The sequence below is a fragment of the Giraffa tippelskirchi genome, chromosome 12, assembly GCF_054371585.1.
Source record: "Giraffa tippelskirchi isolate mGirTip1 chromosome 12, T2T-mGirTip1v1.2.pri, whole genome shotgun sequence".
Lineage (NCBI taxonomy): Eukaryota > Metazoa > Chordata > Mammalia > Artiodactyla > Giraffidae > Giraffa > Giraffa tippelskirchi.
In genome coordinates this window covers 128,951,215-128,977,076 of record NC_137286.1, presented here as the reverse complement: position 1 = coordinate 128,977,076, position 25,862 = coordinate 128,951,215, and the positions used below count along the sequence as shown (strand labels likewise).

The following is a 25,862-nucleotide window of genomic DNA, read 5'->3' as shown; positions in this document are numbered from 1 at the left end:
CACACACACACACACACACATATATATATCTGTGAGGCATTGTTGTTATTGTTGTTATTGTTGTTTAGCCACTAATTCACATCTGACTCTATCCATGGGATTTCCCAGGCAAGAAAGGAGTGGATTGCCATTTCCTTCTCCAGGGAATCTTCCTGACTCAGGGATGGACTTCATCTCTCTTGCATTAACAGGTGGATTCTTTACCACTGAGCCACCTATGAAGCCCTCTGTGAGGCATATGTTTACTGTAACTGATCACACTAACAAGTATTAAAATCTATCCATCCTTCTTATTATCAAGAAAAAATATAGTTATATTTTAGCTTTTACATCCTGGTAAAGACATGCTTTTACGGTTGATGATGTTTGTTTTTTCTTTAAAATTTCTGAGGGCTAAATACATAATGCATATAATGAGTTAGAAATGATCGTTATTCATTTACAGCCTCTCCAGTTAGAGTGAAATACTGTCGTTTTTAGGTCATTGTATAATGGTGTTTCTGGCATACGTGGATTGAATAGAGTAACTCTCAGTGCCAAGATTAATGTATCAACTTCAGGTAGTTGCTTTGTTGAATTTTGTTAAATATTCTCCAGCTTCTCTAACCCTCTGAGACTGACTGAAATGAAAAGGAATTTAATTAGAGTGTGCTGGGAATGTAATATGATACATTAAGTTTTTATTAAGAAAACTGGTATTGAACCACAATGTTATTGGTTCTGAAATTATCTTTTTAGATAAACAAAGTACACATATGTGTAGGTAAGCAGATTGAATGTAAAGGAAACTTATCAAATAGTATTAATTCAATGGAAGTTTACATCATAAAATGATTTTGAAGGAAGAGAGCTTTCTCATGCCATGTAAATTTCAAAAATAAAGCTCCTGTTTCATTTTGGAGCCACTATACAAGAGCCGGTAATGCCATGCCCATTTTAGTCATTGGAATTCAGCACTCCTGTGATTAATTTCAAAGGCACATTGGTCCAGGGTTATTATTAGGTTAGTCTGTTAATGCAGAATCTGTCAAGAAGGCCTTGAAGTGGAAATCGCACAGATGCATACAAAGTTCTAGCTTAAAATACCTTTAACACAAGGATTAGACTTTTTTTAGTTTCGTTTGGTGAAGGGAGCACAAATCAAGACAATTAATTCAATTGACCTATGTTTTTAGCAGTCTGTAATACATTTTTTAAAATAAAAGAACAGATACTCCTCACAAAAAAAAAAATAACCTTGGTTTAATAAAACTCTGTGCATTCAAAGGAATTAATATCATTAAAGAAGTGTTTATATTATACTAATAAAATTAGTAAAATGCATATGAATAATATTATACCAAATGATAATGCTAAATCTCTTAAATAGCAAAGGTGCTTTCTATAATTTTTAAATCAGACTTTGAAATAGGTTAGTATTCCTTTTCCTCTGCTTTGTCAGGCTCACAGACATTGCTTACATTATTTTGGTATTAGTCATGTATCTCTTAAATAGCACTTGAAATTTAAATACATCTCCAATTCAGATAATCCACTACCACACTATTTCAACTGATTTATTTAGTCTAATATAATCCATTATTTAAATCACTTGAGTAATTATTTAATCTTGCTTTTAGTTTAGTTATATGTAAATACAATGTCATAAAATAATCATAATCAACAACTATAAATTGTCATCACTTTGACTATCTCAATCATCCATTATTGAAAGTTATTAGAAACCTGAATATGTTATGTAGGTTTTTTAATTCCTATTAGGGTTAAGATAGGGCTTCCCTGATAGCTCAGTTGGTAAAGAATCTGCCTGCAATGCAGGAGACCCCGGTTTGATTCCTGATCGGGAAGATCGCATGAAGAAGGGACAGGCTACTCACTCCACTATTTTGGGGCTTCCCTTGTATGCCTCAGCTGGTAAAGAACTCACCAGCACTACGGGAGACCTAGGTCCCATCCCTGGGTTGGGAAGATCCCCTGGAGAAGGGAAAGGCTGCCCACTCCAATATTCTGGCCTGGAGAATAGTCCGTGGAATCACAAAGAGTCAGTCATGACTGAGCGACTTTCACTTTCACATGATTAATTTAAAAGAGGAAATTTCATCTTTTTAACTAGAACTCCATAAAACACACTGTCACTTCATTTGCTTTTCTTGTAATCAGTAAGTTTATTTTCTGGAGAATACTAGTCCATATTAAAGATTATTTCAAAGTGATAAATATATTTTGTTAGAATATTTGGATATTAAATCATATTTAACATAAATTTGTGCAATTTTAAAACCTGATAACCTCAAGAATTGTAGGTCCTATGATGAATAGGCTACTTTCAGCCCTTACATTTAAAGACAATTTGTAATCATTGGAAGGACTAATGCTGAAGCTGAAACTTCAATACTTTGGCCACTTGATGCAAAGAACTGACTCATTTGAAAAGACTCTGATGCTGGGAAAGAGTGAAGTCAGGAGGAGAAGGGGACAACAGAGGATGAGATGGTTGGATGGTATCACCAACTCAATGGACATAAGTTTGACCAAGCTCCAGGAGTTTGTGATGGATAGGGAATCCTGGCTTGGTACAGTCCATGGGGTTGCAAAGAGTCAAACATGACTAAACGACGGAACTGAACTGAACTGAATCTTTTAATGTATTTTTTAATGTAATGAATAAAAAATTAAACATACCTACCTATGTGAAATAAAATTATTTTTCTTACTCTTACATACATAGTATTTTTAAGTTTTCTTTTTAAACCTCCTTTGTGATACTGATGCAGTTATACATTAGGATTGACAAGTATATTACTTTTAATAATATATAAATATAATTATATACTAATTAGCACATTTGGGCTATATATTTCATCAGCATCTCAGAATTTTACCAATTTTTAATGGTAACAAACAGCATATTTCTAAACAAGGTGAAAATATTCAGTAAATATTTGTTGAATGCCTGACTGCATGTATGTTCAGTCACATCGCACTCTTTGCGACCCCATGGACTGTGGCCCAGCATTCCTCTATGCCTGGGATTTTCCAGGCAAGAATCCTGGAGTGGGTTGCCGTTTCCTCCTACAGAGGATCTTCCTGACCTAGGAAGCGAACCCATGTTTCCTGCATTAGCAGGCAGATTCTTTACCACTGAGCCACCTGGGAATCCACTGGTTGAGTAGATTATCATAAATTAAAATTAGAAAAGATTTTTTTAGTGAGTGGTACCTATGTCTTTTTGTCATTGTTTAAAATATGTTATGTGGTGTTTATCTTGTTCTTTTGTTTAGAGCATTGTTGGTTTCTATACATTAGATAAAACAGCTGTCTCTCACAGTTTTGGTGGAGTGGTGTCAGTAGGAGACGAAACTTACCATTCAACCCTTCCCAAGTTCTTGGTTGGGTCTCAAACCTTTGTTATGCTTTGGAATTTTAAGGACCAAAGTTAGAGAGCATACAAAATGATTTCTTAAGATTTCCTTTTCTTCTTATGAAGATCTACCATTTTCGAGGAAGGCATTGTCTTTTTGTAATGTTTGACGATATCTGATTAGAAGTCATGCCAGCAAATTGTATTATCATGTTATTGTCTTTTCTGGCTTTCTTGGAGTCATTTTCAATAATTCATTGAATATCTTCATTATTATATTGCTCTACTGGCTTGCTTATTGCCAAATTCAGACTTAAATTGAAGAAAGTAGGGAAAACCACTAGTCCATTCAGGTATGACCTAGATCAAATCCCTTATGAGTATATAGTGGAAGTGACAAATAGATTTAAGGGACTAGACCTGATAGACAGAGTGCCTGATGAACTATGGACAGAGGTTCGTGACATTGTACAGGAGACAGGGATCAAGAAAATCCCCATGGAAAAGAAATGCAAAAAAGCCAAAATGGCTGTCTGAAGAGGCCTTACGGATAGCTGGGAAGAGAAGAGAAGCGAAAAGCAAAGGAGAAAAGGAAAGATATTTCCATCTGAATGCAGAGTTCCAAAGAATAGCAAGGAGAGATAAGAAAGCCTTCCTCAGTGATCAGTGCAAAGGAAAAGAGGAAAACAACAGATTGGGAAAGACTAGAGATCTCTTCAAGAAAATTAGAGATACCAAAGGAACATTTCATGCAAAGATGGGCTCGATAAAGGACAGAAATGGTATGGACCTAACAGAAGCAGAAGATATTAAGAAGAGGTGGCAAGAATACACAGAAGAACTGTACAAAAAAATCTTCACGACCCAGATAATCACGATGGTGTGATCACTCACCTAGAGCCAGACATCCTGGAATGTGAAGTCAAGTGGGCGTTAGAAAGCATCACTACGAACAAAGCTAGTGGAGGTGATGGAATTCCAGTTGAGCTATTTCAAATCCTGAAAGATGATGCTGTGAAAGTGCTGCACTCGATATGCCAGCAAATCTGGAAAACTCAGCAGTGGCCACAGGACTGGAAAAGGTCAGTTTTCGTTCCAATCACAAAGAAAGGCAATGCCAAAGAATGCTCAAACTACCGCATAATTGCAGTCATCTCACATGCTAGTAAAGTAATGGTCAAAATTCTCCAAGCCAGGCTTCAGCAATACGTGAACCGTGAACTTCCAGATGTTCAAGCTGGTTTTAGAAAAGGCCGAGGAACCAGAGATCAAATTGCCAATATCCGCTGGATCATCGAAAAAGCATTAGAGTTCCAGAAAAACATCTATTTCTGCTTTATTGACTATGCCAAAGCCTTTGACTGTGTGGATCACAATAAACCGTGGAAATTTCTGAAAGAGATGGGAATACCAGACCATCTGACTTGTCTCTTGAGAAACCTGTATGCAGGTCAGGAAGCAACAGTTAGAACTGGACATGGAACAACAGACTGGTTCCAAATAGGAAAAGGAGTCCGTCAAGGCTGTATATTGTCCCCCTGCTTATTTAACTTATATGCAGAGTACATCATGAGAAACGCTGGGCTAGAAGAAACACAAGCTGGAGTCAAGATTGCCGGGAGAAATATCAATAACCTCAGATATCCGGATGACACAACCCTTATGGCAGAAAGTGAAGAAGAACTAAAGAGCCTCTGGATGAAGGTGAAGGAGGAGAGTGAAAAAGTTGGCTTGAAGCTCAATGTTCATAAAACTAAGATCATGGCATCTGGTGCCATCACTTCATGGGAAATAGATGGGGAAACAGTGGAAACAGTGTCAGACTTTACTTTTTTGGGCTCCAGAATCACTGCTGATGGTGACTGCAGCCATGAAATTAAAAGACGCTTACTCCTTGGAAGGAATGTTATGGCCAACCTAGATAGCATGTTTAAAAGCAGAGACATTACTTTGCCAACAAAAGTCCGTCTAGTCAAGGCTATGGTTTTTCCAGTGGTCATGTATGGTTGTGAGAGGGAGAAGGTGAGGGTGGGACGGTCTGGGAGAATAGCATTGAAACATGTATATTATCATATGTGAAACAGAACACCATTCCATGTTTGATGCATGAGACAAATGCTCAGGGCCGGGGCAATGGGATGACCCAGAGGGATGGGATGGGGAGGGAGGCGGTTGGGGTTCCAGGAAGGGGAACACATGTAAACCCATGGCTGATTCATGTCAGTGTATGGCAAAAACTATTACAATATTGTAAAGTAATTAGCCCCCAACTAAAATAAATAAATTTATAAAAAAAAAAAAGAAAGAAAGCTGGGCGCCGAAGAATTGATGCTTTTGAACTGTGGTGTTGGAGAAGACTCTTGAGAGTCCCTTGGACTGCAAGGAGATCCAATCAATCCATCCTAAAAGAGATCAATCCTGGGTGTTCATTGGAAGGTCTGATGTTGAAGCTGAAACTCCAATACTTTGGCCACCTCATGCGAAGAGTTGACTCATTGGAAAAGACCCTAATGCTGGGTAGGATTGGGGGCAGGAGGAGAAGGGGACGACAGAGGATGAGATGGTTGGATGGCATCACCGACTCGATGGACATGGGTTTGGGTAGACTCCGGGAGTTGGTGATGGACAGAGATGCCTGGCGTGCTGCAATTCATGGGGTCGCAAAGAGTTGGACACAACTGAGCGACTGAACTGAACTGAACTGGCTTGTTTTCATCTTAGTACTTTTTGCCAAAGAATGATACCAATAGAATACAGGATTCAATTTAGTTTATTTATGAATACAAGCATTATTGTTGAAGATCCACTTTTATCAAAAACAAGTAGAGATGTGTAGATGTGCTTATGTATATATATTAAGGACTGCATTTGTTATTCACATAATTCAGATTGAAATGAGTAATAAGATAATTAGCAAGAAGTTTAAATAATACCTAAAGCACTTATTAGCACACTGAATTTTGTATTATTCAAAATATGTGGATATAGGACTTCCCTGATGACATAATGGATAAGAACCTGCCTGCCAATGCAGAGGACAAGGATTTGATCCCTGATCTGGGAAGATTCTACATGTAGCAGAGCAACTAAGCCCATGTACCGCAACTACTGAGCCCACACTCTAGAGCCCCCAAGCAGTGACTGCTGAGCCTGTGTGCTCAAACTATTGAAGCCTGCACGCCTAGAGCCTGTCCTCCACAGCAAGAGAAGCCCACACACCACAACAATGAGTAGCTCCCTCTCTCTGCAACCAATGAAAGCCCATGTACAGCAATGAAGACCAGTGCAACCAAAACTGAATAAATAAATACATAAAATTTTAAAATGCATGGGTGTAGATACCCTGATTACTTATCCTACTTAAAACTCATGAAACCCATGAAATGCTATTTAAATGTATGTATTTTAAATGCAGAACTTAGCTAACAAAATTGTGAAGAAAAGAAAGTGTTTTTTTTTTTTAATGTGAATGAGATTAATTAGAGCTAAACAAGCAGCAAAGTTGCTTTTAATCTGCCAGCTAGGAAGAGAGTCCTTACCATGAACTGAGTCTTCAGACACCTTCATCTTGGAATTTCCAGACTCCAGATAATTGAGAAATGAATGTCTTTTGTTGAAGCCACTCAGTCTATGGTACTTTCTTACAGGAGCCCAAACTGACTAATACATCAGCCAACATCATATTATTGCCTCAAAAATGAATTTTTAATCAAAATAATATGTATTAATAATATAAACTCTGGGCCCAAAGAAAACTATTTAAGGTAATAGAAATATACATAATGTAGCTAGTCCTTTGTGACTTTACCTTTTTCATTAGTCATAACATTAGCAGCTGTGTTTCTCTTTACTAGAAGATCCTAGAAATAAATGCAGGTGTTCCAGGAGACAAATGCAAATGATATCAACTTCCTCATTTTTTAATCCACTGAGTGTTTAATTATGGAATGCTGTCTTTAGATTTTATTTATGTTAATTGTAATGCTTTACAAAATGAATGAAGAGCAAGAGTTAAAACTTCAGTAGTTTATGAATTATTCTTATCATCTATCTTGTCACTGTTGACAAATGCTCCATATGTTCACAAGTTTTCATGCTTTGCTTGATTTTTAATGTGCTTTGAATATCAATACTTGAATAAAGTCATATCTAAAAAAAAGTTAGTAAACTTTATGTAATTTTAAATCTTATTTTTCATATTATTTGTTAGAAAATTCCAGTTTATACTTTTAGCTATATTTACTTAACTATGTACTAAGCCTACTAAAATGTGGACAAAGTAAGGCTAGACTCCTTATTTTGTACTGTTTTGTGTTTTTAGCAACAATGGAAAAGCAGCATTTCAGAAGATGTTATGAGGTAGTACACAAAAATCTTATAAATAAGATTTATACATAAATTATTCTATATTCCTCTCTCTGACAGTCACCAAGTGGTTGTGATTTGAATGTTGAGTACTTTTCATACTTTGATAGAGAATGAGTCTAGGCAAGTTACTTACTCAGTTTTATCCAGCTCTTTGTGACCCCATGGACTATAGCCCATGGACTGCAAGGAGATCCAACCAGTCCATCCTAAAGGAAATCAGTCCTGAATATTCACTGGAAGGACTGATGCTAAAGCTGAAACTCCAATACTTTGGCCACTTGATATGAAGAACTGACTCATTTGAAAAGACCCTGATGCTGGGAAAGATTGAAGGCAGGAGGAGAAGGGGACACCAAAGGATGAGATGGCTGGATGGCATCACCGACTCAATGGACATGAGTTTGAGTGAACTCCAGGAGTGGGCAATGGGCAGGGAAGCCTGGCGTGCTGCAGTCCATGGGGTCACAAAGAGTCAGACATGACTGAGCAACTGAAATGAACTGTAGCCCACCAGGCTCCTCTGACCATGGAATTCTCCAGGCAAGAATACTGGAGTGGGTAGCCATTCCCTTCTCCAGGGGATCTTCCAGACCCAGGGACTGAGCCCAGGTCTCCTACGCTGTAGCCATATTCTTTACCGTCTGACCCACCAGGGAAGCCCTGCTTAGTCTCACAGTGCCTCAGTTCTTTTATCTAAAATTGGGATGTTAAGGGTGCCTGACTCATTTTTGCTATGAGGATTATAGGTATTGTAAACTTCAAAACAGAATGTCATATATAGAAGTGCTATATTAGCATTAACTATCATTTTCTTAATAAATATTAGCAATAGTATTGTTTGTCTGTCATTGATGGAAATCTGGCTACATGGTAAGACGCTTCTCCAAATATCCGTGAACACCAAGGTATGTATAATAAATTCAGACCAAATGACTATAAGTCGGTAAGACCTAGAAGAACATGGACCATGTGTGAGCATCACCTCACATCTCATGCTCCCTTTCACACCAAGAGCAAGAAGGCTTTATGATTGTCAATGTGATTCAATCTTCTGATTGTAATCAAATTCACCTCTTCTGGGGACTGATTTATAGAAACACCCCCACATTCTTTTGCCATTCAAGTCACCTCTTCTCCTTCCCTTTAACCCTCCAGTGTTCTCTTTTATTCTGTAGTTTCTGTACATTCAGAAGTAAATTTGTAAGCTTTCTACTGGTATGGACTAACATGGCACATGAATAAGTTCTGATTTATACTGAACCTTTTTTCAAAGCTACTCCTTCTTTTTGTCAGATGAAGTACTAGGTTTTTACAGTATTTATTTCTGCTTTGCACAAAACTTTTATAAGTGTGTGGAGAAGCACACTTGGAAAGCAAATGACTTATCCAATTTTAGGCAGCTAACAAATGACAAATGCTTATTTCAACTTTGAGTTATGGAACTGAAAAGCATACGCTATTTGAAAAAACTTGACAGGATATGGATAATGCAAGAGAAGTAAAAATGCACATCTCACAGTTTAACAATGGAAGAAAATCTCATTGTTATTGTGAAGTTTCTAATGGGGAAAACTAAAATACTAGAACAAGGATCCATAGATTACAGTCATCTATGGATAAGAGTTTGGAGCTTGTCACTTAAAAGGGAAGAATTAAAGTTTCATTTTACCTAACCTCTAACAGAAATATATTGTTTCTTTCAAAGATAGGCAATAAACAAAAGTAGCATTACATCTGTCAGCAATAATAGTCAAAGAAATATTAATATCAACTTTTGTAGATATCTCAAATCATTATTTCCACTCATCACTGCTTCAAAACTATCACTGTTATTAAATGCATTGCTATATCTTATTTTATCACATTAACTTGTATACCTACAATTCTACTTTTTGTTTTTTTAACTTGATGAGTCAATTTTATATGATATGTTTCTTTTGCAAGGTTATAGCTTTTATTTGGGCTTCTCTGCTGGTTCAGTCAATAAAGAGTCTGCCTGCAATGCAGAAGACCCGGGTTTGATCCCTGGGTTGGGAAGATACCTGGAGAAGGAAATGGCAACTCATCCCAGTATTCTTGCCTGGGAAATTCCATGAACAGATAAGCCTGGTGGGCTACAGTCCATGGGGTCACTAGAGTCAGACACGACTTAGTAACTAAAGCCATTTATCTAGCTTTTATTAATTTATTTAAGAATTATTCTGAAAAGTGGCTCATAGTTCTCACCAGACAGTCCAAAGAGCTCATGTACAGAGATTTTTAAGAATCTTTACTAGGGTACAGGGTACCTGAAAACATGCAATTTTAGCAAATACATCCAAAACATGGGATGATTTATTAAACAACTACAAGTTTAAGACTTTCTTTTATTTCACAGGTTGCAAAGAGTAACACAAAAATATAATTACACTATGTGTAATCTAAAATTTCTGGCATCTTATGACTGAGCTTTAAAATAATGATATGGGCTAACACCGTATCACAGTGGGCCGACAGATCCCAAGGTACCAACTGAAAGCATGTATTAGATATCTTTTTTTTTTGAGAATATATTCATTAACTACTTACTATCATGGTTGTTAGGTCAGAAGAGAAATGGACTTTGGAAAATATCCAGTCATTTTGAGTCATTATGACTTTTATGCATTGGATCGGTAGGGGAAAAAAAAGATGTAAAATATAAACAATAAGTAAATATGTGTAAAATGAAAAGCACATGACTGCATTAAAATGGGAATAGAGTTGAATGAGCAACATTCCTTTATGAAACAAAATAAAAGCTTTATTATACATATGAAGTGTTTCTTGCAAACTTGAAAAATTATTTTGTTGAGTAGTATAAGGCTCCAAGATGGGAGACACGACTTATTAGAGGAAAACTTGGGTAGCAGCCAGAAGTTTGGTTGTCATCTTATTCAATCTTGAGAATCTCACTGTCTATGAAACTGCTTGTCATGAATCAGGGGCATTTCAGAATTAGATAATAGAGAAGTTCAGTGAACTGTAATGTGCATTAAGAAATAGAGAATTTCTGTGCTACCTTCAGGGAAAATGTCCTTTGGTTCCACTGAGATATGCTGTCACTGACCTGTATTAAACATAAAATGTAATATTGATTTTTAAATGCACTTTTAAATGTATTCTACTCATACTGCTTAGATGAGAGATCTTCTTTTGTACTTACAATAAAACCTTGGTATTTCTACATGATGACTCCACTAACTGATTTTAGATTAATTCTTTACCAAGCCACAATGATTTAATGATTTAGCTAAATACATGAAATTAATTAACCCTCACAACTTGTAATTTTTAAGATGAGTGCTCTTTAAGTCAGCTTTTGCTACATATTCTTAATTTGACTTAAACACTAGGACTAAAAATATGTTTATTTTAAAAAATCACATTTGAGGAGATAAACCATGTGTGAATTGACAAATGAAATCTGTCCAAATTAAATGAGCCTCTGTGATCACTTGCTTGCTGTGACTTTTGCTGAGTAACAGTGGTGGTAGTTTAGTCACTAAGTTGTGTCCAACTCTTGCAACCCCATGGATTGTAGCCTGCCAGGCTCCTCTGTCCATGGGACTTTACAGGCAAGAATACTGAAGTGGGTTGTCATTTCCTTCTCCAAGGAATGGTAGAATTATTTAAAAATATTATTTTAAGAGAAAAATTTGTCCTGTTTTACAATGTTCTTTGTTTAATTATTTTGACTCTTTTTAAACATATGTTAAGTACCAAGGTGACACACTCCTGGAGAAGTCAGAATTTATGTCAAAAGTTGCTCATATTTAATAAGGCAAGTAATAATATATTAACCATTAGAAAATATCCATATTATTAACAATGTAGAACTGGTTGGTGAAAGCATACAAAATGGCTAATAGGCTATTAAAATAATTTTTTTTTACACGTAAGACAATGAAGGAAGGATGGAAGGAAAAGAGGAAGAAGAATAGGAGAGGAGGAAAAAGAATGCTTACAGGTATGCAAAAAAAATAATAAATAAAGTCAAAATTCAGTGATACTGAAAGGAGAGACCTTAGAAGCACACCTCATCAGCCCTGGAAAGCTGATAAAGTGGAATCAAATTCGGTTCCCTCCCCGACCTGTGTGAAAGGTTATTGGCGAATAGAAATGAATTACCAGAAAAATAAAAATTAAAAGACACAAAAATATAGTTTATTTTTTAATTAGCACAAACTTGCATTTCATGGATACAATCATAACTAATATAACAAAAGGAAAAAGAAAAATCTTACAAACCTATGTACCTTATGCATACCAGAAATTGGCTAAATTTAAAATTCTGGCATTCTGAAATTATAGCTAAACAAAGTGAAGTAGCACACTTTTTGTGGGTGTTTGTGTGTGTGTTAGTTGCTCAATCATGTCCAACTCTTTGCAACCCCATGGACTGTAGCCCACCAGGGTCGTCTGTCCCCGGGATTTTCCAGGCAAGAATACTGGAGTGGGTTGCCATTCCCTTCTCCAGGGGATATTCCCAACCCAGGGATTGAACCCAGGCCTTCTCATTGCAGGCAGATTCTTTACCATCTGAACCACCAGGAAAGACCAGCACCCTTTATATTAAATATCTATTTGGAAGTTTCAGTAGCTCAGTTGTGTCCGATTCTTTGCTACCCCACAGACTGGGGCCAGCCAGGCTCCTCTGTCCATGGAATTTTCCAGGCAAGAATACTGGAGTGGAGAGCCATTCTATTTACATCATTTGAATTAACAGTGTCCCAATTTTTAAGGGTTTCAATATGACAAATGAGCTTGCTTCTTCATTTTAAACTTATCTAATTGAAAATGGATTGATGGTGGTGCTACACCAAGGGAATGTTTAAATTGCTTCTGTGCATTTGAAAAGTGGCTTTAACAAAATATAATTCAAAAGGCAAAAAGACACACATATTTAAAGTATGTAATTTGATACGTTTTGACATACTTACACACCCGTGAAATGTCATCACGATCAAGATAATCAACAGATGGAGCACCCAAGAAAGTGTCCTCATCTTTGGTATAATCTCTCCCCATAGCACCTCCTCTCTGGTCTCCTAGAAACTACTCATCTGTCACAGCAGGTTATCTTACAGTTTCTACAATTTTGAGTAAATGGAACTGCGTGTTGGGTGCTCTCTGTCTGGATACTCTTACATAGGAAAATTATTTGGGGATTTATTCATGTTGTTGCACATATTAAGTGTTCAGTCATTTTTTGTTGCTTAGTAGAATCACATTTAATTGTTATACCAAAACTTGATTATCTATTTACCTTTTTTCCAGATTATGGTTAATACAAATACAGCTCTTATGTATGACTGTCTTTGTAAAGACCTAGGGTTTGTTTTCTCTTGGGTCTAGGGGTAGAATGTTTGGCTCAGAAGATAAGTCTTTGCTTAGCCTTATAAGAAAAGACTAAACTCTTTACCAGAATAGTAGTACCACTTTGTATGCCCTCCAGCGGTGGGTGAGCTTTCCACTTCCTTCATAGGTGAGAACTGGCACTATTTCAGGCTCTGTGTCAACTCCAAGTACTGTCCTATTACCTATGAAAACAGACGGCTGTTTCCCCAGGCTCCAGCAGTCTTTTCATCAACATGAATTAAGCAGTGCTTAGCTAAAACTTGAGGACTCTTTCTGAGCATTTCTCTTATGTCAGTCACGCTGTTCTGCAAACGAGCTGCCTTGTCTTCTACAAAGACTTAACTCCATCCTTTTCACCTCAGGAACTAGTAGAATTCAACCTAGTCTCCGAATTCAACATGGCAGTTAGGAAATTCTCTCAATGTGGTAAACTGAGACAATCTTAGGACTTAGCTCATTTGTTTCTCATCTCTTAGGGGCCACTGCTTTTCATTTTCTGATATCTAGTATCTTTGAATCCATTGTTAGATATATTTTATCTCTTTTAGCAAGGAGAGTCAATCTGGTCCAAGTGATTTCATTTTGACTAGAACTTAGTATTCTCTAGGAGATTTTAATACTTAGAAATATAGAAATTGTCAAGTACAATCTTCTAGAGAAAATATGATGGAAATTGAAGAAGACAGTCTTTAAAATTTAAGAATATTAATTTGTAATTATACATACCATATATGAAAATAAGTAAGTTAAGTTATGGGGCTTCCCTGGTGACTCAGTGGTAAAGAATCTGCCTGCCATTTCAGGAGACACAGGTTTGATCCCTGGGTCAGGAAGATTCCCTGGAGAAGGGCATAGCTACCTACTCCAGTATTCTTGCCTGGAGAAGCCCATGGATAGGGAAGCCGGGGTCACAAAGAGTTGGACACGACTTAGCAACTAAACAAGTTAAGTTATATTTTTTAAATTAATCTTAAACCCTTCATCAAGGCCCTCTTTCAACATTATTCTGTAAATTTAGGTTAAAATTATATGCACCTGATTCACTTATTATTTTAATGGATTTTAGGTCCATGATATATCTGTATAAATATGTTTTATTTGAGGTAAATTGCAAAATGCTTTTATATGATATTTGATGATAATGTATGTACATGATTACCTATTTCATTGTTAAAACACTTAAATTATGAAATGTGTCATAACTTGCTATAGAAACTGTGGCCTTCCTTTTTCAGGAACCTCCATACTGTCTGGTTTTAAGGACATATGAACTAGCTCGAGGGCTGTCACTGGCCAACTCGGGTACATAAAGCTTAAAAATAATTAATACTATGAATAGATTATAGTCCATGGAACAATACAGTCATCCAAAAATCCATACTTAGGTAAATAAAATGAATTAAGTGAAAGTTTGATGAAGGTTAGAAAATATATAACTTTACAGTGGAGATGCCTGGCAGACACAAGCTTAAATGCTACTAATTGAAAATTAAATTGAGCCCCTGGAATAAATAGCTTGTCACTGAAAAAAATGGGTGAGCCCAGGGATACATTATAATGTATCCAAATTAAGTACATTTCTATGTATCTTTCTTGTATCTTTTAACTACTCTAAAGTCTTCAACTAGTTAAAATTTAAGAACTATGTTTCAATCTTTAGTTTTAAGAAAACTGTATTTCCTCAACCAAGCATTAAGGAAAGCATAAAATGTTAAGATTCATATTGTTTTCTGCACTTTTTAAGTGACAATGAAACAAGAACTTTAAGTAGGAAGGTGAATATTTAATTTGGCTGTATTAATTTTTTAATTGAAGAAGCCTGTAAAGATATAGAGGACTTTGAAAAATTCACTCAAATGTAGTAATATTTCAATATCTATGTAAACTCCAGCTGTATCATTTTATCATTTGTGGGACTGAAAGCAAATAGCAATGAATATATTTCATGTTACAAATGATGTAGAACATATTGTGTACAACCATATCATGTAGTTGTCTATTATATAATCTGATCTGAAGGATATGGTTGTTCTTTAGTCACTAAATTGTATCCAACTCTTTGCAATCCTACGGACTGGAGCACGCCAGGCTTCCCTGTTCCTCACCATCTCCTGGAGCTTGTTCAAACTCATGTTCATTGAGTCGGTGATGCCATATAACCATCTCGTCCTTTATCACCCTCTTCTCCTCCCACCTTCAATCTTTCCAACATCAGGGTCTTTTCCAATGAGAGGGCTGTTTGCATCAAGTGGCCGAAGCATTAGAGCTTCAGCATCAGACCTTTCAGTGAATATTCAAGGTTGATTTCCTTTAGGATTGACCTGGTTTGATCTCCTTGCTATCCAAGGAACTCTCACCATATTGTCAATACACCTTGCTCTTCTCCTAATTAAGAAATAGCCCTAACAGCATTTCATACTGTTTAACAAATATGACATGCCTTTTCACAAGTCTTTTCAGATGCACCTGGAATACCTCTCTTACTCATAAAAGTCAGTTCATGTCACCTACATTTTGAGGTTGTTATAACATCCTTGATTAAAAGAATCACTCCCTACTCTGCCCCAGCTATGATCACTCACCCCTGTTACACTATCTATACATCTATAAATCATTTTCTCAACTTCATGTAAGTTCACCGAAGTGAAAAACTGCTTAATTTATCCTCCATAATCAGTATCAGATAGAGGACACATAAAACTAATTATGTAATTATATAGACACTAGGAAGGCAATTTTTTTTCTCCTCTCTTTACTGATTTAGGAAACAATTGTATAAAATAATGTGTGTATGTACATGAATATATGTGTATGTGTATATATATGTGTGTATATATGTATATATGTATATATATACATATATAGTTTAGCAATTAAAATAATAAAGTGTTAATACCTGCTACACCGTGGGTGATCTGAAAACATGATATGTGGAAAAAATCTGCCAAAAAAGACCACACATTGTATGTATTATATACTTCCATTAATATAAGTACAGCCACAGAAGTAGTTTAATATTTAGATGATAAGATTTGAGTTTAGCTAGAGTGAAGGAACGGACAACAGGGGAGTGATAGTTAAAAGGAAAGGAGTTTCTTTCTGAGGTGAAAAATGTTCTGGTATTGACTGTGGTGATGGTTGAATATATCTTTGGATACACTAAAAAATATCAAATGTACACTTTAAATGGGTGAACTGTACGGTATACAAATTAGATTTCAATGAAGCTATAAATTCATGGATGGACATGTAAGTGGGAAGCAAGGAATTATAGGTGAATTTTTGTTTCGTATATTTTAAAAGTGAATTAATACACATGACAAGATTTTTCCTTGCTAACATTTTGATATATTCTATGGTAACAAAATGATAAACTTAGCCAAATATATTTTTATTTACATTTTTACTATGGAAATTTGATTAAATTTTTGGTTGCAGCGTGATTTTTCATATTATTTAAGGATTCTATGATGAAAGAAAGATTTAGTTACTGACAAAGCAAACCAGCCAATTCAGTTCAGTCACTCAGTCATGTCTCTTTGAGACCCCGTGGACTGCAGCACGCCAGGCTTCCCTGACCATCACCACCTCCTGGAGCTCAAACTCATTCCATCAAGTCAGTGATGCCATCCAACCATCTCATCCTCTGCTTCTCCCTTCTCTAAGTGTAAAGTTATCTCATGGTTCATTGCCCCTTGGTCAGTATTAGAGAAAAACTTGAGCTTGCAATGCTTCAAAAAGTATCAGATGACCAAAGTTTTATTTATTAACTTATTTTTTGTGATAAATGTGCTTTGTACACAAACAAGAGGAGGAAAAAAATCAAATATTACTCCATTCTTAAAATTATGTTTTTTTTATGAGTGCAGACTATTAGTGAATGTAAACAGTAAGGTACTCAAACTCAACAATAAATATTCATTAATTGATAAGTACCAAGTGCAATATATGTTATATACATAGTTTTACATTTCATTATTTTTAATGGCGAGTCTCATTCTCTTATATAAAAGTGTACAGTTACTCATAAACCTCCCAGCACTACTAAGCATGGCTTTTGTCAGTTTCTTCTGCATGGGTTAATTTTTCCATTCAATGTAGGAATGAGTTGAACTCAGCTAGGAATCTAAAAATTGTGTTTGCTAGCACAGAAAGAAGGAAATTGGCAGACATTCATAATCCAGTTATTGTTTGACTTAAACACTCTAGCTGCCAACTGCAAGGGAAAGTGGAAGAAAGAGAGCAGAAATAGGCTTAAAATTTATTTGTTGATTCGGTGGAAAAGCACAATATAGTCTCACTACATTAGTTGCTTTTCATGTTTTCTTTTTTTTTTTAGTCTTGAGGATTTGGAAATGATGTCTTGGTACAAAGTTGCAATTTAAATCATGTAGCCATTTGCTGTTTTCATTTAAAAGAAATGAATTCCCCATGGAAATAGAAGGGAAACAGCAGTTCCTGCAGCATCTCATTTATTTAATCAGTGAGAGGAAACAAGTGTTTGGCTCTTCCAGAAAACCCAGAGATACTTTCTTGCTTGTAGGGATGATCAAAGAATCAGCCAGTTAGAGTATTTTCTAATAAACATTCCTTCGCAAGAAATCTTTGCTAGGGAGGGTGGGGCAACAAGGACGTACATGCTTACAATTCTTAGAATTTTAATGCTACATTTTAACCTTTAGAATTATCCACAATACAGAATACAAAGAACCCAAACATCACAGCCTGGTTCTTATTTCTATCTATTCTTAAAGTGCAATGGTTCAACCTCCCACTGACTCTATGTGGTAACTGCAAACAAGGTGCTTAAAAAGTGCTTTTCCCTTAATTTTTATGTAGGTGGAAACCATACGACCTATTCACCATGAGAGTAAGCAACCTCTCTTTTGCAAAAGATCCAGATGTTCTGAGTGTTTAAAGAACAAAACAAACACCTTTAAAACTTGTCTTAATATGTCATTCTAATGAGGCTTCCCTAACTTATATTTTTAGATCTTTAAAAAATGTGGACCATTTTTGAAGTCTTTATTGAATTTGTTACAATATTGCTTCTGTTGTTTATGTTCTGGTTTGGGGGCCCCAAATCGTGGGATCTTAGGTCCCTGACTAGGGATGGCACCCATAACCCACTGCATTGGAAGGCAAAGTCTTAAACCACTGGACTGGCAGAGAAGTCCTTTCTTAACTTACTAATGCAAACATAGGTTAGTCCTCCCCATTTCTAGCATTAGAGTTTTTCTCTTGTTGGTAGAATGCCCCTTAGGACCTTTGTGCTTATCCGCTCAGTCGTGTCCAACTCTTTAATACTATGGCCGTGCGTGAGTGCCTGCATGCTAAGTCACTTTAGTTGTGTCCGACTCTTTGTGATCCTATGGACTGTAGGTCGCCAGGCTCCTCTGTCTATGGGATTCTCCATGCAAGAGTACTGCAGTGGGTTGCCATGCTCTCCTCCAGGGGATCTACCAGTCCCCTGCATCTCTTATGCCTCCTGCATTGGCAGGCAGGTTCTTTACCACCAGTGCCACTTGGGAAGCCTCTGGTCAGAAGCTCTCAATCATAAAATAAACTATCAGTATATTTCTTATTGTGTTTCTTGAAAGGCTTGCTTTACAATCAGTCTGCTTGATAAAAATGCAAATATAATCCCATACCAATTGAATCCATATTCTGGGATGTGGGACTAGGAATCTGAGTTTTCAAAGTTCCATATATATATATAAAGTGAATCTTTTATATACTAAAATTTGGAAAGTATTTTCTAAATCTACATCTTACATATACCTCCTTTACCTGTTTAATCATAATATATCTATAAATTACCAGCCAAGTATGCTAAATAATTTACTGTTATTAAAGTAAAATTTAAAATAACACTAAACACCTTCATTTAAGAATTTTTACTTGGCAGTAAATTTTAGTTTCCATTTTCACATCTTCTCTAAGGCTCTAGGTAAGTTACTTCACCCCTTTAAGTTATCAATCTATGGGTGTTATAAAGGTTGTCTAGATAATCCATGCAGAGCACTTGGCATCAACCAAAGTAAAGTCAGATAATGATAAGACAATTCCGTTTACTGACAGCAGGATACATACATGCTGGCTCCTGAGTGTTTTGCATCTATCAACCTATTTAAATCTTACAGCAAAGTGGTGAGACAGATGATTTAATATCTGTAATTTATAGATGAGAAAACTGAGGCAAATGTGAGATAATTTACTTATTCAAAATTACAGAGTATATAACTAGAAAATCCCAAAACTAGGATTCTAGCACAAGGAATTTATTTGAGAAATGCAGAGAAGGCTGGCAGGGGAGTGCGTTTGTGATGACAAGGAAGCAAAGACAGTCAAGAAAGGGCTCAAAATTAGCTGACACTGTGGGTGGCTCAACTTTATAACATAATGGGGAAAATCTGGAGACAGTGTAAGTGCCACACCTGGAGGTTATCACAGCTGGGTCAAGAAAGCTGGGGGAATTTTAGAGCAAATACTGGGTCATTAATTGATGGACATTCCTGTGCTTCTAATTCCTGCATTTATCACATTTGAACAGTCTTGGCTTTCATTGATGAGAAAAGAAAACAAAAACCAGTAAAATTTCAGGTACAGAAATGCAGATTCTGGAAGTAAGATGCAAGCAGGAATATGGGCTAGACATAAAGAGCCTTTACTGCTGCACTGCCCATCTAGAATGGACACTTTCTTTCTAGAAAAGTCCTAGGATGGACTTTTCTTTCTTAACAGCATAAGATGATATCTATTATACCCTATTGCTTCTCTGTATTTTAATCCTGACACAAATGCAGCCTTAACAGTTTTAACGTATATCATATGCCCTAATTGTTTTTGCTCTTGCCAGCCATTTTTGTCTTTTAAAGGGCAACTTAGTTGATTGATTTATTGTCATGTTTATTACTAGATGCAGAGTGGATCAACATGCAAAATAAATTGAATCTAATCTCAAAGAGCATGTATTCTAAAAAAAAATGTCAGACAAACTCATAGATATGGCATGCACACCTAATTGCAATAAATTAAAGAATTTTGTATAGAGTTAGTCAACACAATGTGCTTTAGTTGTAGTTTTAGGTCAGAATTCAGTGCATTCTGTCTGTGTATAATTATGAATGCCTTCTAAGCCACGTTTGTTCTAAGCACTGGGAATAAAGTCATAAGATTCATATTGCTAGACAGAGACAGGTTCATACACAAAGATTAAAGGTAATTTTATTGAGGGCTAAGTAACATGCAATGTACAAAGACAGACTAACTAAATGGAGAGTCATTATGTACAAATGGTCACTTTAGTTTTGGTGATTGAGAAAATCATTCAGAACTATTCAAAGACAAGAGGAATGATGAGATAAAGGGAAATTGGGGGCTGAGGAAAATGATCATGGTAAAAACACAGAGTAATGAAAACCTAAATTTAAGTCAGAAAAGAACAGACTGATAAGAAAATTTACTAAAAGCCTCCATGTATCAAGTAACTACTGTGTGTCAAGACATTTACATACATCGTTAGCTAATTTCTCAGTAGTTTTTCACAGTGATTTTATCTGTGCTTTATGAACTGGGATATTGAGAGGTAAAATAAAAATGATAAAATGTCATTGAACTAAGATTTCCCACAGTGGTGGCAAAATCTGAACACAAGTCTGTCTAACTTGAAATACCTTTACTTATTCAGTGGTTCTTAACCCTGAATGAACAGAGGAATCACTTGGGGATAGCGTGACTTGACCTTGAAAGATTCAGAATTAATTGGTCTGTGTTAGTTGTAGGTATATGCGTTATCTCCCAGGTGTTCCAGTATGGAGCAGGGAGGTGGTCCATGATCCTGCATCTTGCTTCAAATAGAAAAATGAATAGGGATTCAGCCGCCTCTGGTAGGCATGCTGTGTATGTCATCTCCTTTAGTTCTCAAGTCAATTCTACAAAGTGTTATTAAGTTCATTTTTAAAAGGAGGAAGATAGATTCAGAAATTTGAACATAGTGGTAGGAAGTGGGGAGCCTGATTTCTGACTGTCTACTTATATAAACATCATATTCACATTGATATTCTATTGATATTCATCATTGTTAATGACCATTTTAAATATTCTAAAATTCATAGAAGGACTCCATGGACCTCACAAAGCACAGATATGACCTTACTAGGCCCAATCAGTATGACCACGGCATCCTACTTATTATGAGAGAATTAAAGGATACATTCCCTGGTAGCTCAGCTAGTAAAGAATCTGCCTGCAATGTTGGAGACCTGGGCTCGATTCCTGGTTTGGGAAGATCCCCTGGAGAAGAGATAGGCTACCCACTCCAGTACTCTTGCCTGGAGAATTCAGAGTTAGACACGACTGAGCAGCTTTCACTTTCACTTTCAAAGGATACATAATGTATTATCACTACATAATTTAATTCATAGATTTTAATTCATCAAGAGAAGGAGTTTGCTACCTTTTATCTTACCCAACAGATTTTGTTTCATGCTTTACTCATAGTAAAGACTACCTACTGAAGTTTTCCCTCTTCTTCTCCTCTTACAGTCTGGAAGAGGCTTCCACTTGGGGTAATGTTGGCTTGTTTTGCATGACTCTCCCACTGAGAAATACTGGATAAATAGCTGGGTGCAAAGAAAACACTTTCTATTTCAAAAACTTAGAGTGCTAATAAGGCAATATCAGAATGTATGGTTCGGGATTTTTAGAGATACAGGACACCAAGAGAAACTATAAATGCTTGGGTTTTCTAGAGCTTTTCCATCAGGGTCAATAGCCAATTCCAGAATCAGCCAGCTTTTTTTGTAAAGGATTAATTAATAAATATTCTCAACTTTGTGGCTCTTAGGTCTCTGCTGTACTTTTTCAAATCTGCTGCCATTGTAGTGATAAAGCAGTCATAGATATGTGAATGAATGAGCAAGTCTGTGTCCCAGTAAAATCTATTTACAAAAACAAACAGTATGCCAGATTTGCCTTCTGATCTTGGTCAAAGAAAATCTAGTTTACCAGCTTCTGATCTAGTTGAATGAAAAAGGGCTTTAGGACCCTCTGAAGGTGGGGTGTCAGGTTAGCTGGTAAACACTTAGAGTTAAGGATGAACTGGAGATAGTCTGACTCTCACAAGATCTGAAAACCAGGTTAAAATTAATAAAGTTCTGAATGATATGGCTAACTTGTCAATAATGTTGCTGAAGTACTATACCATAGCCTCCTGCAAAAAGTAAATAGAGTTCTTCTGCATAGGAATATATAAATATCCAAAGTTTTAAATCCTATATGTATTTCTCATACATGATATCTGCAAATCAATGAAAAATAAGCAGGCACATTGGACACAAATTTACATGATCAAAAACAGGAGAGTGTGTATCTGTACAAAGTTGCTAGAAGCAGACTATACAACAGCTACACTTAAAATGTTCAGGAAAGAAAAAGACAAGTTTGAAGATTTTAGTAGATAAGTAGAAAATGTAAAGAAGGCTAAAAAGGCAATTATGTAATTGAAAAACAAAATTTTATAACTCTGTTTAGGAGTAGATTTGATCTAGCTGCATATAGAAGAAATAGAACATATGTAGATCAGGAAAAAAAATGTATAGAATATTGCCCAAAGATCAAAAAGATTAAGAATATAATGATGGCTGATTCATGTAGATGTATGGCAGAAACCAACACAATATTGTAAAGCAATTATCCTTTAATTAAAAATAAATTTTTTTAAAAAAAATCATAGATCTGCCACACACAAAAAAAAATAATATAAAATAAGGGTTAGGAACACAGAGTCTAATGAGAGAAGATGGATTGTAGGCATAACTGGAATCTCAGAAAAGGAAAAGAAAGAAAATGGAGTAGAGGTATAAAAATATATTTGACAAAACAGTGGCTAAGGATTGCCTAAAATTGATGAAAGACACGAAGCTTGAGATTTAAGAATCTCAGCAAACTTTCAACAGCAAAAATTTGAAAAAAGCAATACCCAGGCACATACTTTCAAACTGCCAAAACCAAACACAAAAGGGCATCTTAAAAGTAGCCAGAATTGGTGGGGGTGGGGTGGGGATGGCATTTTACTTTCAGAGACAACATATAAGACGGGCAGCTGACATCTCATAAGAAATACTGAATACCAGAAGATAAATGAGTTGTATTTTCAAGTGCTGAAAGAAAGAACCCATTTGCTTAAAATTCTTTACATAAGGAAATAACCACAGAAAAACAGATAAAAATATTATAAGCAAATGCAAGTTATCAACTGTTTGTTATCCAGATCTGCACACACACACAAAAGTTAGTAATACTAAAGGGTGATCTTCAGGAAGAAGACAAAGAACTCCATTGTGAAAATTCACTAATGCAGAAACTGTTTCAGAATATATCTTCTTTTCCAAGTATTTATGAAACTTTTACAACAGTTGACCAAATATTTAAAATAAATCTAAACATATTTCAAAAAACTTAAATCACTCTTTATTTTTCATTTGATATGAAATTAAGCTGTAATTAAACTTTTAAAAAATCAGAAATTCTCCAAAAGTTTGGATATTAAGAACTGCACTCCTAAATAACTCTTGATAGGAGAAATAATAATCAAAATTAGAAAATATTGAAATGATTAATGATGAAAAAACTGTATATTGAAATTGGCAATATGCAGCTAAACTGTAGTTAATAAGAAAGCATAACTTTTTTTTTTGCTTATGTGTTTTAAAAATTATTTTGAAGTAAATTTGATTTACTACAGGTAGTAAATTCTGTTTTAGCTTCAGGTGTATTAGCATAGTGATTCGGTATTTTTGGAGACTGTATTCCTTTATATATTATTACAAAGGCTTCCAAGGTTGTTCAGCGGTAAAGAATCTGCCCGCAATGCAGGAGATGCAGGTTCAATCCCTGGAACAGGAAATGGCAACCCACTCCAGTATTCTTGCCTGGGAAATCCCATGGACAGAGGAGCCCAGCAGGCTACATTCCATGGGGCCCCAAAGAGTCAGACTAGACTTAGTGACTGAGCATTCACCCATACACAAGATAATGGGTATAATTCCCTGTGCAATATAATAAATCCTTTATGCCTATTTATTTGATTATATAATACTTTATACCTGTTAATCCTATATCTGTAATTTGCCCCTCCTTCATTCCTTCTCCCCTTTGCTAACCACAAATTTGTTTTTTTATTTCTGTGAGTCTGTTTCTATTTTGCATATGCATTCATTTGTGTTACTTTTTGGATATCACATATAGTGATGTCGTATAGTATTTGTCTTTCTCTGTGACTTAAATTCACCAAGCATATTTTCTAGGTCCATCCACATTTCTGCAAATGGCAGTATTTCATTCTCTTTATGGTTGAGTAACACTCCAGTTACATCCATATCTTTATTCATTCATCTGTTGATGGGCACTTAGGTGGTTTGCATATCTTGGCTCTTGTAAATAGTGCTGCAATGAACACTGGGATGCTTATATCCTTTTGAATTAGTGTTTTAGTTTTTTCTGGATAAAATTACTGGACCATATGGTAGTTCTTTTTTTAGTTCTCAAAGGTACCTCTATACTGTTTTTCATAGTGGCTGCACCAATTTTCATTCCAGTAAACAATGTACAAGTGTTCTTTATCTCCACATCCTCTCCAACATTTGTTGTTTGTAGACCTTTAGCATTTCTCTAATAATTAGCAGTGTTAAACTTAGAAATCATAACTTTTAACTCAATTATTAAACAAGAAAGGTAAAAAAATCAATAGTCTCAGAAAGAGAATATCAGACAAAATATGGAACTATATAAATAAAAAACATAGAAGAAAATTATGAAATAGAGGCAAATAGTAAAAGAAAGTCAAAATTTGGTTCTGCTATTAGGTTAATGCAGTGGATAACCCCTGGATTGAAATTAAAAAAAAAAAAACACAGAGAAGCCACTATAATGCAGTATCATGAAAGAAGGAAGAACATTACTATAAAACTCATAGATATTAAAAAGGTGATGAGGTTATGATTTTAAAAATCATGTCAGTAAATTAGAAAGGTTGTGTGTTTTATGTATATAATTACTAAATTTGAATCAGGAAAGAATAGAAAATCATGATGATTTATAAATACTAAAGAAATAAAGCACATTTAAAATTTCCTACAGAGAAAATTCCAAGCTCAGACCCAAACCCACTGACATATTCTTCCAAATATTACAGGAAGAAATAACACCTATTTTAGAGGAAACCTTTCAGGAAAGAAGAAACATTTTGCAATATATTTTATACATGCTAAGTTGCTTCAGTCATGTCCAACTATTTGTGACCCCCATGGACGATAGCCCACCGGCTCCTCTGTCCATGGGATTTTCCCAGGTAATAATACTGGCTGCTGCTGCTGCTAAGTCACTTCAGTCGTGTCCAACTCTGTGCGACCCCATAGACTGCAGCCCACCAGGCTCCTCCATCCCTGGGATTCTCCAGGCAAGAAGACTGGAGTGGGTTGCCATTTCCTTCTCCAATGCATGAAAGTGAAAAGTGAAAGTGAAGTCGCTCAGTCGTGTCCAACTCTTAGAGACCCCATGGACTGCAGCCTCTGTCCATGGGATTTTCCAGGCAAGGGTACTGGAGTGGGTTGCCATTTCCTTCCAGGGGATCTTTCTCACCCAGGAATATATTTTATAAGGCTAGCATAAATTTTTAACCAAAATCTGGCAAGGACATTATGGGAAAGAAAAATCAAAGTTTAATGTTCCTCATGAACATAGATACAGAATT

The 25,862-nt window shown here is 35.8% G+C and overlaps 1 protein-coding gene across 1 annotated transcript in view; it reads right to left on the bottom strand.

The window, feature by feature from the left end:
- The window catches only part of LOC145530172 (uncharacterized), a 60,052-nt gene that overhangs the window by 2,354 nt on the left and 31,836 nt on the right, over window positions 1-25,862 (bottom strand). Inside the window, exon 3 of the mRNA XM_081551071.1 lies at window positions 10,770-10,817. Coding sequence (XP_081407197.1) covers window positions 10,770-10,817 — 48 coding nt within the window. The remainder of the gene's footprint in view (window positions 1-10,769; window positions 10,818-25,862) is intronic.